The sequence below is a fragment of the Dinoponera quadriceps genome, unplaced genomic scaffold (genome assembly GCF_001313825.1).
Source record: "Dinoponera quadriceps isolate SergipeBrazil2010 unplaced genomic scaffold, ASM131382v1 scaffold1658, whole genome shotgun sequence".
Classification (NCBI taxonomy): Eukaryota; Metazoa; Arthropoda; class Insecta; order Hymenoptera; family Formicidae; genus Dinoponera; species Dinoponera quadriceps.
The window spans coordinates 1,526,008-1,540,981 of NW_014555920.1; the positions used below are offsets into that span (position 1 = coordinate 1,526,008).

A 14,974-nucleotide genomic window follows, 5' to 3' on the forward strand; every position below is an offset into this window, starting at 1 on the left:
CAAATCTCGTTCGAGAACATGAGAGTGAAAGATGGCGGCTGAAGTGGGGGCAGAGCGCGTCAGGTAGCGGGTTAGCCACGCGCGAGCAATAAATGTATAGCGATAAAATGCGTCCACGGCGAGTCGTGTGCCCCTGAAAGTCGTCCGTGCGGGAACGACCCGTACGGCACGGTGACCTGCGCCCGACCCCGACCCGGATTTCGCCGCTCGACCGGCTACCGGCGGCCGAAAAGCGAGGTGCCATAACCGAGATCGGAGCACGGTGACTCACTCACTCACTCGTCGTCGTCAAGACACTCCAGGTGACCTGCAGTGACAGCGATGCTCCTTCAGTGAGAACGACTGAGCTCAGAACAAGTCCAAGGAAAACACGTGCCAATATGAACGTGCAAGAACTTCGTGACGAGGTATCTTGTCTCTCTCTTTTTCTTTCTTCCTTACTTACTTACGTACTTATTTACTTACTTACTTACTTACTTACTTACTTACTTACTTGCTTACTTTCTTACTTTCTTACTTTCTTTCTCCCAGTCGAAGCGAGTCCTCGACGCGCATCTCCCCCGTAGTCGGCGCACGCGAGCATTCGCTTAGGTTAGGTCAAGCCGTCGTGTGGTACTTGAACTTCGATGGCTTTCTATCTCAAGGTTTGTTCTTTCTCGAAGAACTTCCTGAACCAGAAGTTCAGTAAGTCAGAGTGGAACAAATATAGTTGGTTTCACTCTAACTTATTGCACCCCAGTATAGACCAATCTAGGAAGTTCCTCGAAAAATAACAGATCTTTAGTCGCAAGAGACTGATTTATTTTTATTTCATTTTGTTTCCTCTGTGTTTTTCTCTCTTTTTGTCTCCAGTGTACATTCATCTCTTTTTTTTTTAGTATAATGTTCCCCATGAAAAAATATAGAATAGTCTTATTTCCTCTCATGTAAAAGATGAATTTTAAATTGCCTATGTGGTCTTGCAGCCTCCTTTATTACAAGCCATATTCCTCGGGGACATGGAGGAGGTCTTTGCCTTGCTGTTGGAACAAGAGGATATCAATTGGCAAGACAAAGAGCAACGTTCCCTGTTACACGCAGCAGCATATAGGTCTATACTTCCATTAAGATAATAACAACACAACAAGAGAAATTTTTGCCTGTATTCAAGTCTTACCTTATACTTAGGGCTCCCTTAAATTCATCTTCAGACACTTTGTAGTCAATGAAATGAGTTATACAGTATCTGAAGATGAATTTAAGAAGGCCTTAAATATAAGACTTGAATACTATGAATACTAGCATTTAATTTTTTGTTTAAAACATTTATGATATCTCTATTTCAGGGGAAACACCGCTATCGTGGAGACTCTCTTGTTAAATGGCGCAGCAGTCAATAGTAAAGATAAGAAATGGCTAACCCCGCTGCACAGAGCCTGTTGCTCCGGCAATTACAATGTAGTAGATATTCTATTGAAATACAAAGCGGATGTGAATGTTCGGGATCGCAGTTGGCAGACGCCTCTTCACGTAGCAGCAGCGAACAACGCTGTGCAATGTGTAGAGCTCATATTGCCGCACGTATTAAATCTCAATCTCACGGACAGGTATGTGTGTGTGGCTATGTGCGTAATATATTTTTTGGATCTTATCGCTTATCATGCCGATCTCGCGATAAAATTGCGCAATCTGAAATTGTGGATGACTTAATAAATTAATATTGATTGAAATCATTTATTGCTGCAGAGGCGGGAGAACGTGTCTTCATCATGCCGTGTACAATGAACACCTTGAGATGACCGAGTACTTGACGCAGCTCGGTTGTGTGATAAACGCTTCCGACAAGAAGGATCGTAGGCCTCTACACTTCGCGGCGTACAGGGGACACGATGAGATAGTAAAGGTGCTGATAGCCAAAGGTGCCGACGTGGATGTGAAAGTACGAAAAATATTTTCTTCAGAATATACTTTTCCACTCTATCTCTGCCATGTTTATATATACATATATATATGTATGTATATGTATGTATGTATGTATGTACATACGTATGTATTTCTCATGTTTGTGTGTTAAAGGATCGAGATTTGTACACTCCCTTACACGCAGCGGCCGCTTCTGGTAATGTAGAGTGCATGCGCACTTTGATCAAAGCTGGCGCGGATATCGAAGCCAAGAACGTGTACGGAAATACCGCGTTGCATATCGCGTGCCTGAACGGGTTTTCTCACGCGGTCACGGAACTCATCGCTAACGGTGTTAATCTAGGTAGGTTTCCTATCGCTCCCGCTCGCGGATATTAACTGGTTTGTTCAGAAAATATAACAGCTGTACAGCCGTTGAGCGATTATATATATTATTTATATATTATATATATATATTTATAAATAAATAAATAAGTATATATATATATATATATATATTATCTCACATTTTTCACCGCTTGATGGACAGAGGCCGTCAATTATCGCGGGCAGACTGCGCTGCACGTCGCCGCTGCCAGCACACATGGTGTTCATTGTCTGGAGGTGCTGGTGCAAGCCGGGCTGAAGATAAACGTGCAATCCGAGGACGGCCGTACTCCGTTGCACATGACTGCGATTCACGGGAGATTCACGAGGTCGAAGACGCTGCTCGACGCCGGCGCTTTTCCAGACACGAGAGACAAGAATGGGAATTCGGCTATGCATGTCGCTGCCTGGTGAGTCCTCCCGGAAACAAATATATATGGAATGAGGCAATGATTATTACCACTTTAAATATCTCCGATACTACGAGAATAAGAGAAAGATTTATCGGATACTTAATGAGATATTTCATATCTTGAAAAGTATCAGGTTAAAAAGTAAAATATCTCGGAAAGTATCCACTTTTCGACGATCCATCGAACTTTTATGTGCAAAACGAACACCGGGATCGATTTATGTTAAAAAACTAAGTGATTCTGTTTAAAAGACAAGAGTAACCTTCAGATCTTTGAAGTTACTTCCATCTGGAAAAGAAAGCGTTACTTGCCATAAGACGACCGCTTTTGTACCAAGTAATTTCTGTTACATGAGTTTTTCTCCCTCACAGTTTCGAAGATATTCAAGGTGATAATGGTTATTAATGCTTCACCCTGTATATAATTACTCGTTCTCCGCTGTTGGGACTTTTTGCGGATGAAATGTGAGATATATCGAGGCCGAATGTCGGCAGGTTCGGTTACGAGTGTTTGATTACGATCCTCATAATGTGCGGCGCATCTCCGGCGGTGCGCAACGCCCAGCAACGGACGGCTCTCCACCTGAGCTGCCTGGCGGGGCACATAGAAGTAAGTCGGGAATACGTCGATGTAATTACACCGCAGCATGATGCCTTAATTCTGTGCTCTGTTGTATCGCAGGTCTGTAGAAAATTATTACCAATCGACAGGCGAATCGACACGCGAGACATAGGCGGCAGGACGGCCTTGCATTTGGCGGCGTTCAAGGTACATTAACACTCTGTTACTCTCTTCCACTCATTTTATCTCACCGATTTTGCTCACCTATCTCACTTCATCTCACTTGTCACGACGACCTCGTTCACCGTTTCCTCGTCACCGACGTCACACCTGCTCACGTCTTCGACAGGGCTCCGTCGACTGTCTGGATCTGCTGTTGTCCAGCGGCGCCAACTTCCGTCTGACCGACAACGACAACCGGTTGGCCCTGCACCACGCCGCCAGCCAAGGACACTACCCCTGCGTCTTCACTCTGGTGGGATTCGGTAGTGACTCGAACGCCCAAGATGTGAACGGGGCCACGCCGTTGCACCTGGCCGCAGCGGCGTCCAATCCTTTCGATTCTTGCGCCCAGTCAGTATTGTACACTTCCTGGTCGCGCGATCACCGCGTTATCTGTAGGATTGATCGTAATTATCATTGGGTCAGGTCGTACAGATGTGTACAGTACCTGCTGCAGCACCGAGCAGACCCGCGTTTGTGCGATAAACGCGGCTTCACTGCGATCCACTACGCGGTGGCGGGCGGCAACCAGCCGGCGTTGGAGGCCCTCTTGCACGCGTCCTCGACGACGTCGACGACGTCGACGACTACGTCCTCATCGACGGGAAACGCACCCGCCTCCCACGGTTCCTTCTCGTTCGAGCAGGAAGCGTCTTCGCCGGCGCTCACTCCGGTACATCTCGCGGTACGCATCTCGCTCTTCTAATCCTGTCCGAAGAATCGAGGACGAGGCGTTGTTTAATCAGCGAAGTGTCTTCTCAGGCATATCACGGTCACAGCGAAATCCTGAAGTTGCTACTGCCGTTGTTTCCCAATACGAACATTAAGGAGGACAGCGGTAAAACCCCGTTGGACCTGGCCTCTTACAAAGGACACAAGCAGTGCATCGAGCTCCTGCTGCGATTCAGCGCTTTGGTGTCGGTTCAAGTAAGACGGATATGGCTTTCTTGATTTCGAATGTAATAGCAGGTCTGGAAAAGTTTCTGAACCAAAGAGAGGTCCGTAAGATCTTCAGAACCGGTTTGCAAGAACATAAACCTGCTGCTGTTCCAGCGACATATTATTCTTTAATTTTGTTTGGGAGGACATGTTTAACATGCGATAACACGTACCGAATTAGTTTTCGGTTAGAAATGTGTGCGGTAAAAAATGCTGTTAATTTATTAATAGTAAGTAATTAATAGTAAGTATCGATTAATAGTAACGCGTTGCCTCCTGAGTTCCAGTAACGGCAGTGTTAGATGTTTAGTATCTACATTCATGATGCGCTTTCAGGACTCCGTTACGAAACGCACACCGGTGCATTGCGCCGCCGCGGCCGGTCACTCCGACTGCCTGGCTCTGCTCTTGGAGAACACGGACGATCCCCGGGTGGTGAATCGTTATGACGCGAAGCAACGCACGGCCCTCACACTGGCGGTCGCGAACAGCAATCCGGAGTGCGCGATCTTGCTGCTGAAGCACAAGGCCGACTGCAATCTGCCGGATATCAATAAGCACACTCCGCTGTTCCGGGCGGTGGTGAACGAGCGCGATCATCAGCTGGTGAAGCTGCTGCTGAAACACGGCGCCCACGTAGCGGTGCAAGATGCGAACGGTAAAACGCCGTTACACTTGGCGGCGGCCTGCGGAAGGTGAGAGAGAGAGAGAGAGAGAAAGATGTGAAGAACCGCAGAGGGTTGAAATTTTTCTAATCAGGGGAAAAAATCATACTTACATTAGAAAAAAGGGCAATTTGTAGTGAGAAAGCCAACTTGCATAATTACATTACTGGAAAGAAGCAACTTGTAACTTGCTTACTACTTATAACTTATGCTGTATAAATAATACGTTTTTCCCATGTAAAATCTCTTATCCGGAGTCCCTTTGCAGACTGAACGCTCTAGCGGCTCTGGTGAAAGCGGACCCGACCGCGGCCACGTTGAAGGACGACCAAGGATGCACGGTGCTGCATTGGGCCTGCTACAACGGCAACTCGAACTGCGTGGAGTACCTCTTGGACCAGAACGTGTTCGACTCCTTGGAAGGCGAGTGATTTTCCTCTCCCGTTGGGAGCCCGCTCACCCGAGCGGCATCGAGTCGGATGACGCGTTTTAGAGCCTTCGCTCTGTCTGTTCGCAGGTAACCCGTTCTCCGCCGTGCACTGCGCCGTCTACCAGGGCTCCGCGCACTGTTTGGACCTGCTGATCAACAAGTTCGGCGGTAAGGCGGTGGCAGCGCCGAGGGACACGCTGGGCGGCCGATTGCCGTTACACGTCGCGGCCAGCGCCGGCTCGGTCGAGTGCGCTCGCCTGATCCTCAGCTCGGTCGGCCCGGAATTAGCCGGACTGGAGACGCCCGATTACTCCGGCCGGACGCCGCTGCTTTGTGCGGCCGTCACCGGCCAATGCAACGTCATCGGTAATACGATCGCACCCTTACAGTTAACAAAGTGAGCTTTACTATTACTGTCCCCGCTGGCGCTCCGGTATTAACGTGATGACTCACCTTACCGATAGAATTACTACTCGAGTGGAAAGCCAATGTACGTGCTGTCGATTCCAGTAAAAATACAGCCTTGCACTTAGCATGTCAGAGGCGTCATTCAGCCGCGGCGTCGTTACTCTTAAACTGGATCGACTCGCTCGGCGCTGCCGCCACCGCCGTCGCCGCCGACGGCAATGCGCAGTCGGCGCAGCAGCCGCAACAGCAACAACAGCAGCAGCAGCAGCGAGTGGCGGTCATCAATATGACCAACAAGCAACAGAGAACCCCGCTGCATCTGGCGGCGAGAAACGGCCTCGTCACGGTGAGTTTTAATCTAGCAACATCGAGCCACCCTCGGGACAGGGTTGGGAAGGTTACTTCTGAACAGTGACTCGGCGTTACACCAGAATTGTAATTACGTTACCGTCCTCGCCATTGATGGAGGAAAAATAACATCATTACCGAAATCACTGAATAACAATAATTTGTGACAGTAAATCTGCATCTACAAATAAGCCTTTTTCTAGCCTTTCGTTCTAAAAGCAGTAAATCGCAACGCAATTTCTAGCAAAAACGTTCCCAACGCCGTCAGACGTCGCAATTTCCAAGATTTAAGCGTTATTGCAATTTTTGGCGGTATGGAAAACCTCGTTTTTATCGGAAATTATATCTTATAGTATGCTTCGAGCAAAACATTAAAGGGCCGTTCACAATAGCCGTAAAATATGCAGTAAGACATGAGCAGTAAGCTAATTGACTGATTGGATTCTTACAGGCCAAGAATAGTCGACTTTGATTGGTCGATTTGCTTACTGCTTACATCTTACTGCATATTTTACAACTATTGTAGACGGTCTTTAAAGGATTGCTGTACTTATCGTAAATCTGGACTAACGGCGTTTCAGTAATGCGTTAACAAGTTACTTCCCGACTCTGCGTCTCGAATACGTTGCGAATGTAAATAAACCGCCGACTTTTCCGCAAGAAATAGTCAATTGGTGTTGTCTTCGTCTAGATCACGCGCCGGTTGCTGCAATTGGGCGCGAGTGTCGTGGCCGTGGACGCCGAAGGACTCACTCCTGCGTTGGCCTGCGCCCCGAACCCGGCGGTGGCCAGGTGTTTGGCTACTATTCTCGCGGCACACGGTACGAGAAACACTTGTCAATCTCATTTCCCTCCTTTCCTTCCTCTCTTTTTCGCCTCAGTTTGGATTTTTCGTTTTCTTGTTTTACTTTTAATTTCCGCTTAACTAAGACACCGGATATATTTGGGAGTTTCGGTTAATTTGAAAGGATTGTTTTGGCTGAAAAACGTATTTATTAAAAAAAAAAATCATACATCGAACGCCAGCCCTCAAAATTAACCAAGACACCTAAAAGCTGCCCTGTTGTTTTTGTACATTACAAGCTCGAGAGGTTTTACTGCAGAGTGCAAATACACTGCATGTATATCCGTCCATCCATTTCTCTTCCTATCGACGCGACACTATAACGCGAGACTCCAGCAGGTCAGAACTGGGAAGCGGCGCAGCACTCGCCGTCGATCCAACAGACGTCCGAGGTGTATCTGAACGGGCGCGGCGGCGTCGACTCGCAGCACAGCTCCGACTCGGAGTTTTACTGACAGCAAGCCTCGTCACGCTTAGACCTCCAGGCGTTCCCGAACCTGAACGTCGACTCTGCGCACGGCAACGTCGACGCCAGGCTGATCTGGACGAGCTGCTGGCTCTTCTCCGTTTTAGCGTAGATTAAATTACAAAAGTCGCTCCGAAAGGACCGCCAAGGAGATGGAAGAAACGGCGAGCCAAGCGAGATCGCGCGAACGCACGGATATCGGCCGACTCTCTCGCAGTGTGACTAACCTCACAAATAGTAATCGTGACAATACGAGTGTCCACACTATCGAGAATTCGATAGAGAGTTGCACTAACCGACTGCCAAGAGGGATACGGATTTATGTATGTGTATGTGCGTATGTGTGTGTACATATACGTGTATGAATGCGCGTACATATATAGTCAGTGGGAGAAAAGTTACGACGGTTTCTCTTCAACGATTTTCCCGACGCATTCGTATCCATTGAGTGAACTTATTCCTTGGTAATCCTCGGAACACGAATTCTCTTACCGGCTGCCTTCTGAAGTTCGTCGGCGTAAAAGCGCTGCGATTCCCCCCCCCCCCCCCCCCNCCATGACTCCGTACACAAACCTGCGTAATAATTTTAACACAGCGGTGCAGTTAGGTTATTAATATTTTTTAATCGCACGTGTTCCTTTCCTGGACACTAACGTGAAACGATCGCAGGTTACCGCTTTGACACGTTGTTAACGCTTCTTTGCTTGATAAATAAATAAGCGATAAATCGATAATACGTACGATTGCAAGATTCTAATTTAATTTGACTGCATTGCATATTGAGATTATGATTATTATTACACCGGTCTGTGTACACTTGGTGTCAATATGGTGTCAATATGGTTTCAATACTTTTTTCTCGATGCAGTGTGGAAAGCAGCTGACAATGCAATGAGGAAACTTAACTTCTGGTTGTTAATAAAAAGCAAATTCTCTCTCATTGGTGAGCGATCGTCAGCTATATTCCAAACTGCATTGAGGAAAGAGCAGTCGTGTTGAAACCAAGCGTGCGAACGTCTGAGTGCATAATCCATCGCTTAACAGACCGATAGATTAAGCGAATGTGTGTGTGTGAGAGAGCGTATATTTAAGAGACGAGCGAGTCGTGCGACACTCAGAGTCATCCAGCGTTTTGTTTGTGCGATTACGTGAGACGACGTGCGCGCGGCAATTACATCGTTTCGTTAACCACGCTATATGACATTCGTGAGAGAGAGAGAGAGAGAGAGAGGTAGGAGAAAAAGCGAATATCATTACAATTTGCATTGCGAGGTCGGAATTAGAACGTAAACCGTGCAGTACTACGATTCAAGCGTAGTCTCCAATGGGCAGTAAGAGTATGTTCATAAAAAGCAAGAATAAGAAATTGACCAATCGTATTCGAATGTAAGAAGAATAATAATCGACTGTGATTGGTCAATTTTTTACTCTTGCTTCTTATAAACATACTCCCACTGCCCATTGTAGACCACGCTTTACGTTCCAGCACGCCGTGCGATAGAGCAGCACGTTGCATCCACTCCGGAGAGCACGTCGTACACAATTTTCCTGTTATACGCTGTCGCGAAGTGTGTCCTTGATTAGAAAGAGAGTACAAAATTTCCGCCATTAGCGCTTAACTGTATTCCTCTTGGATATTATCGCGGTATCCGGTATATTGAGATCCGTTTATTTTTCACTCGAGGCCGCGATGTATCGGGGATGCGCGATATATATTTTTCTCTCCTCTTATACACGTAATATATCTTATTCGTACGTACATACATACATACATACATACATACATACATACATACATACATACATATATCCCTTGCATATATACAAGTATAGCCGAGAACTTGCGGGAGAGAGAGAGAGAGAGAGACGTTCGTAGCAGTGGCTCGCGCGCAGTTTCCGCTCTCTCGCATAGCCTGTATCTTCTAAATTAATTCGCAATTAACACACACATGCATCGCCTCCTCTTTTCCGTATTTCTCGGTAGCGACGGAAACGGTTCGCCCTTCGTGCAGTTCCCCCCTTCCTTTTTCGTTCTTCTCTCTAAAGGGTGTAATACGCGCGTAGTCGAGTTCCCGAGCGCGACTAGCCGGGTCGAGCAGATCACGAGGAATAATCATAGCCGAAGCTAACCTCGCGTTAGTCGTATAGTCAGCGGGGCAATAAGTCGTCGGATGCAATAAAGAGATCGGTCGGTCGGCCGGTATGTTCGACGATAGCAATTTATATATATATCTATATATAAATTGCTAATTATATATTAGTGAACCTTAGCGTATGACAGGCGGCGAGCGGAGGGTGTGATCTTCTAATCAAAAGCGCGCGATTCGCCCCTCCTCCCCCTCCTCGCGACAGGCAATTAGATGTGGTGCGGATGTAACGACGACGACGTACAGAGGACGATGCTCAACACACGTTGCATTTACTAATCTAGGTTGATTCTCTAATTAGTTTAGACGGATGTCTTCCATCTTCAGCAGCGACATTCTCAGTTGCTAGCGCGTCGGCTGATTAACGCTAACAATGTTGTCGATTGTTCTCTTGCCTGCGTTAGGAAAGAGCCTCCTCCAGCTCCGTGCGAGGTCGTGCGAGAGCGTTTCTGGATTCTGCAATTCTGCCTTCTCGCGTTCCTACGCGCTTGGATGATTGATTTGAATCACCCGTGTTCTCGCGATCTCACGAGGACCTCGCGATTTGGTTCGCCGGATATACGGGAGGCAGAGAGGAAGAGAGAGAGAGAGAGAGAAGGAAAGAGAGCGTAGAACGCTGCGGGAAAATGCCGAGAAAGTAAGAATATTCAATTATTTCGCGACATATATCACACGCGTTGTAAATATCGGGAAACGGACCGAGACTCCCCTTGGATTTTGTACATAAAATCGGGCGACGAGACGAGAGGAGAAGAGAAATGAGTATTTAGCTATTTTCTTAGACATTTGTAGCGAAGCCTAAACTGCCTGACTGTAATCGTACGTCGAATGAGAGAATATAGAGCTTGTAGGTAGGTGTAAGGTAACACACACACACACAGACACAGACACACACAGCCGATCGAGGAATTGAATCGGAATGTCTCGTCACGTCTACCGGAGATTCCCTCCTCACCTTGCGTTATCTCCATTTCGAAGAAGCGGTCTTGACACTTTGTCTCGTCTATCGTTTTTGTACTTACAGGTTTCTTCTCACTCGATATATGATGATGATGATGATGATTTCTGCATTTAATAGGCTGTAAGCGCGTAATCATATTTCAACGACGTTATACATATATACAATATACACTATACACAATAATACACACACACGTGCGCGTGCGATTCTTTTCAATCGCCGATGTCACAAACGACACGGCAGAGAGAATGAAAGAGGCGAATGAAAAACGACTCATCGGGACAACCGTGTGATTCTGTTGTACATATATTAATTCTAATCATCGCTTAAACGTAAGCACGCGACACTTACACGATCGATGAAGTTGTTGTTGACAAACACCGGGGGAGGACCGATCGCGATCTCTCCCGTTTGTACATGATTTTATACCTGGACGACCGTTCAACCGCGATACGACGGAAAACTACAAGAACCGGACATACACATACACGCATACATACGTACACCTCACACGTGCCGTGCGTCATACCGTTCTCTTTTTCAGACACGCGAAATAAATCGCCCCCCTCCCCCCCCCCCTTCCCTTCTCCATCGTTGTACATACGTAATGTGGGAAAAAGAATATTTTTTCTATACTCTTTCCTTGCGCGCGTATGATGGATATTATGCGAAGTGTAATACCGCATTACATGAAAGTTATATCATAATTTAAGGGCTTCTGCCGATATCATACATTGTATCGCGAACATTTGTAATCAATATACGTCGTTATGTTTTATTTTCACACGTTGTTCACAGTGATTTTCCTTCTCCTTTTCTTTTCTCATCTCCCCCCTCTCTCTCTCTCTCTCTCTCTCTCTCTCTCTTTGAAATTGAACCTCCCTTATACGTTAAAGTGAAGTATAATCAGTCGCACATTTCCTTTAATTAAATTTAATTTCCCTCTTGTCTCAAGTCTTATTAATCAAAGCCTATTAATAGTTACTTGAAACTTCCCTGATGGAAATATTTTGCTGAAAATATTATGAAATCGATGAGGAGTGAAGTGAAAGTTATTGAAAAATTAATGAATGCAATGTAGAAATGAATCGTAGTTTTCCTTATGAAATCCAATGTAATACTGCGAAATGTAAGGAAAGTTAAAGTATACTGTTGAAAAGTAATAATATAATTTTGAAATATTAGATATCACACATAAAATTTACCGATTATAACTGGAAGCTGACTTTTCAATGAAGAATTGCTGAAGTATCAATTAAATTTTTCACTAAAATATTCTTTTTACGAAATGATAATGAAATATGGTCAATTGAGGAAGATCTCCAAATACATTTCAGCAAATTTTCATTGGATTGTCAGTAAAATATTTTCACGCACAAAATGTACAAAATGGGTAAAAGAAATGAATAATAACGTGAAATTTCATTCTCTGTTTCTACTCTGTTTCTATTATCTAGATGAAAAAATACAATAAAGTTTTTACTGACCGACTTTAAATAATTGCAGTAGCAAAAGACTTTGAAAAACTTTTTGACGTTCTGAAAATCTACCTTGACGTTAGACGATTAATTGAAGAATTCAAATCCGAGTCTCACGTGAGACAAGTATCAAAATAAGGGTCTTAGCGGAATGGCTGAGTATGGTCTTAGTAAAATGACTGATTTATAATTTTAAGACAATATTTAATGTCCTAAATCTTGATCTTATTAATTATCAATTTCTTTTTTTCTATTATAATGGTTTGTCACCAATCATAAAAAATCACTTTTTGCTCTAAGACTCGAAACATAAGACAGTCGTTATAATTTCAAGGCAATGTTCTATGCCCCGTATAAATCTTTATCTGAATTATCAATTTTTCATCTATTTTACTACACACCGATTTGTCGTTCTTTACCACTAGAACAACTTTTTCATTCAAGACGCTCACGAAATAGTCATTGCGCATTACCTGAGACCTCTCAGATGTGAAGCGTCCTGAACTAACAACAAAAAAGTCGACCATTCTGCTACGGCCCCGACGATCACCGGCGCACGCAAGGCTCAACGCGACGATTAATTACAATCACAAATCAAATTCGCGCGGAGAACGGAGAGGCGCGCGAGCGACGGTCTTTCTTTCTCGGGCGCATCGTTCGCAGTCGACGGCGCGCGGCCGAATGGAAAGTAAACGTCTACGCCATCGCGATCGGAAGACTCGAAATTGACGTCTCGTGAACAGGCGAGGATACCGGGCGAGAAGTTCTCTCACGGGCCGGCCGCCGATGACCGCTCGATGGTAGACGCGCGTGAAAGGGTCGAAGAGCCTGGAGGCGCGAGGTCGAGGTTAGGTTGACGCGAGCACGCGATCGACGGAATTCCCGGCATCAAACCGATAACGGAAAGGGTCGAATTTCGTGTTTTGCGATTCGGCCAGCAGAAGTGGCGAGGAGTTCTCCCGGCCCGGTCGGGGCCTACGGTCTCGAAACGACGGAAATTCACGAGAAATGGCGACCGTCGATTCGGAGAGCAGGCGAACGCGAAGGTGGAGGCCTCGACGGCGTAATTGATGGCTCTTGTCGAGGGAAAATCCCTACACCGACAGCAGGAGAGCATGCGCGAGCCAGCCAGCCCCCCGCGCAAGAGAGAGAAAGAGAGAGTCCGAGGGGATGACGGGGACCGTTCTCGACCGGCCGAGCGAAACGACGAAAATTCGACGAGTTTGGTGGGTGAGTTACAGGGAGAACATGTCGGGCGAGCTGGTGGCAGCGTCGCGTTCGGTCCGCACGGCGGAAATTCCCGAGCAGCGACGATCTGGCAGCAGGATCGCAGGAGAGCGAGTAGGTGGTATCGCAGCTCGGCCGGAGCGACGGAAATTCCCGAGAGCCGACGGTCCGGTATCGGGAGGGCAGGAGAAGCGAGCTGGTGGCGCGGATCCCCCGGCGAAACGACGGAAATTCACGAGTCCCGACGGACAGGTGTCGGGAGAGCAGACGGCTGTGCAAGTAGTCGGTCGCATAGAAGATGATTGTGTACACTTATCCACGGCGTGCGCCGGAGAATGAAAAGGCTTTGAAATTCATGTGTAGGTGACAGGAGAACAGGAACGTCCAGCAGGTGAGAGTCGGTACTCCGGAGGAGGTGTGTCGTTGTTGATTCATGAGGAATTTCGACACACGGACGTGCGCACACGGGCTCGACGTTATTCACGGATACGAGTGTGGCTTCAGAAGGCAGCTGGGCATCGGCACGGTCGGCTGACGGTAACGCGCTTTGGTATCAGGCGCTCATGACCGGCGGAGAGGTGTGGTCGGCTTTTGTGACGTTGGCGCGCGGGAAGTTTCAACGGAGATGAAATTTCACCCCGGGAAAAAATGTCGATACGTGCACGAATTCTCTGTCTCTACGTGGCACTATGCGTAATCAAATGCGAAATATGATCTATATGTTCCACGTCTGAAAAGTGTTGTTACATGGATGTAATTGGTGTAAATGCTTATGTTTAATGGCCGCCCACGATGTAAACACTTGATTGAATCAAACGACTTTTTCCGTTTTCCGTTCGACAGCGTTTTTGTTTCGATATGTTTAATTGTGTATGTGGCCATGTAGAGGCAAAATTTATATATAAATTATATATAGTTATGTATAATTATATGTAATTTTATATGATTATACAAATTATATAAATTTTTTTCCCCGGTCATGCAGAAGTTTTAGTCGTAACCATAAGAGGTTGTAAGTTTCATAGTTATGACTAAAAATTTGTTACATGCAAAAGCTTAAAAATGTTTGTCACGTTGGAATTTTACGATTAATTTTGTGGTCAATCAATAGAGAAGCAGTTCTAAGTCGTTGACCAATGAGAAATCACTAGAAAGAGGATTCCATGTCCCCATGATGACAATACTATTAAGACCCGGTTTTTTCATTTTCTAGTTAACATGTGGTTCAAACTTAAATTGAGGGTTTTGTAGTGGTAACTTTAAAAATTTAATAATTAACCATCAATAGAAAAATGTAATTTTTACATTATTATCAGTTTAAGTCTAAACAACACGTTAACCGGAAAATGAAAAACCAGGTCTGAATGAAGGAAAGAACATCAGATTTTATGACTACGGCTTTACGGTCATGATTAAAACTTTTTCACGTGTCAAGGCCTTAAATGTCCGGGATATACAATGTGTGTGAAGACATGTTTCTTAATAAAAAATAAAACCTCTTCACTCGGCGATTCGTTATGCACAATACAATATAAATATCACGCGATACATTTACAAACAATACTGAACGTATTATTCATCGAGGTGCGTAACAAGA

General features: G+C 45.7%; 2 protein-coding genes across 7 annotated transcripts; both read left to right on the top strand.

Moving 5' to 3' along the window:
- The first annotated feature begins 30 nt into the window (after positions 1–30).
- LOC106745818 (serine/threonine-protein phosphatase 6 regulatory ankyrin repeat subunit A-like) lies at positions 31–11,456 on the top strand. 6 transcript variants are annotated; one of them, XM_014621769.1, is made up of 17 exons: positions 31–407; positions 966–1,090; positions 1,326–1,586; positions 1,726–1,918; positions 2,056–2,245; positions 2,432–2,678; positions 3,176–3,290; positions 3,363–3,449; positions 3,592–3,815; positions 3,891–4,149; positions 4,227–4,391; positions 4,740–5,098; positions 5,337–5,491; positions 5,586–5,895; positions 6,009–6,252; positions 6,946–7,075; positions 7,435–11,456. In XM_014621769.1, the coding sequence occupies exons 1-17, from the start codon at positions 381–383 to the stop codon at positions 7,551–7,553; spliced, it is 3,210 nt and encodes a 1,069-aa protein (XP_014477255.1). In that variant the 5' UTR covers positions 31–380; the 3' UTR covers positions 7,554–11,456. The 6 variants fall into 6 exon arrangements, with proteins under 6 accessions (XP_014477255.1, XP_014477251.1, XP_014477252.1 ...); XM_014621765.1 differs by having other exon boundaries at positions 5,586–5,864; positions 5,963–6,252; XM_014621766.1 differs by having other exon boundaries at positions 5,586–5,864; positions 5,963–6,252; positions 7,438–11,456.
- A 993-nt stretch (positions 11,457–12,449) lies between these two features.
- On the top strand, positions 12,450–14,897 carry LOC106745811. Its single transcript, XM_014621756.1, has 2 exons — positions 12,450–13,656; positions 13,741–14,897. The coding sequence occupies exons 1-2, from the start codon at positions 13,321–13,323 to the stop codon at positions 13,942–13,944; spliced, it is 540 nt and encodes a 179-aa protein (XP_014477242.1). The 5' UTR covers positions 12,450–13,320; the 3' UTR covers positions 13,945–14,897.
- Positions 14,898–14,974: the final 77 nt, after the last annotated feature.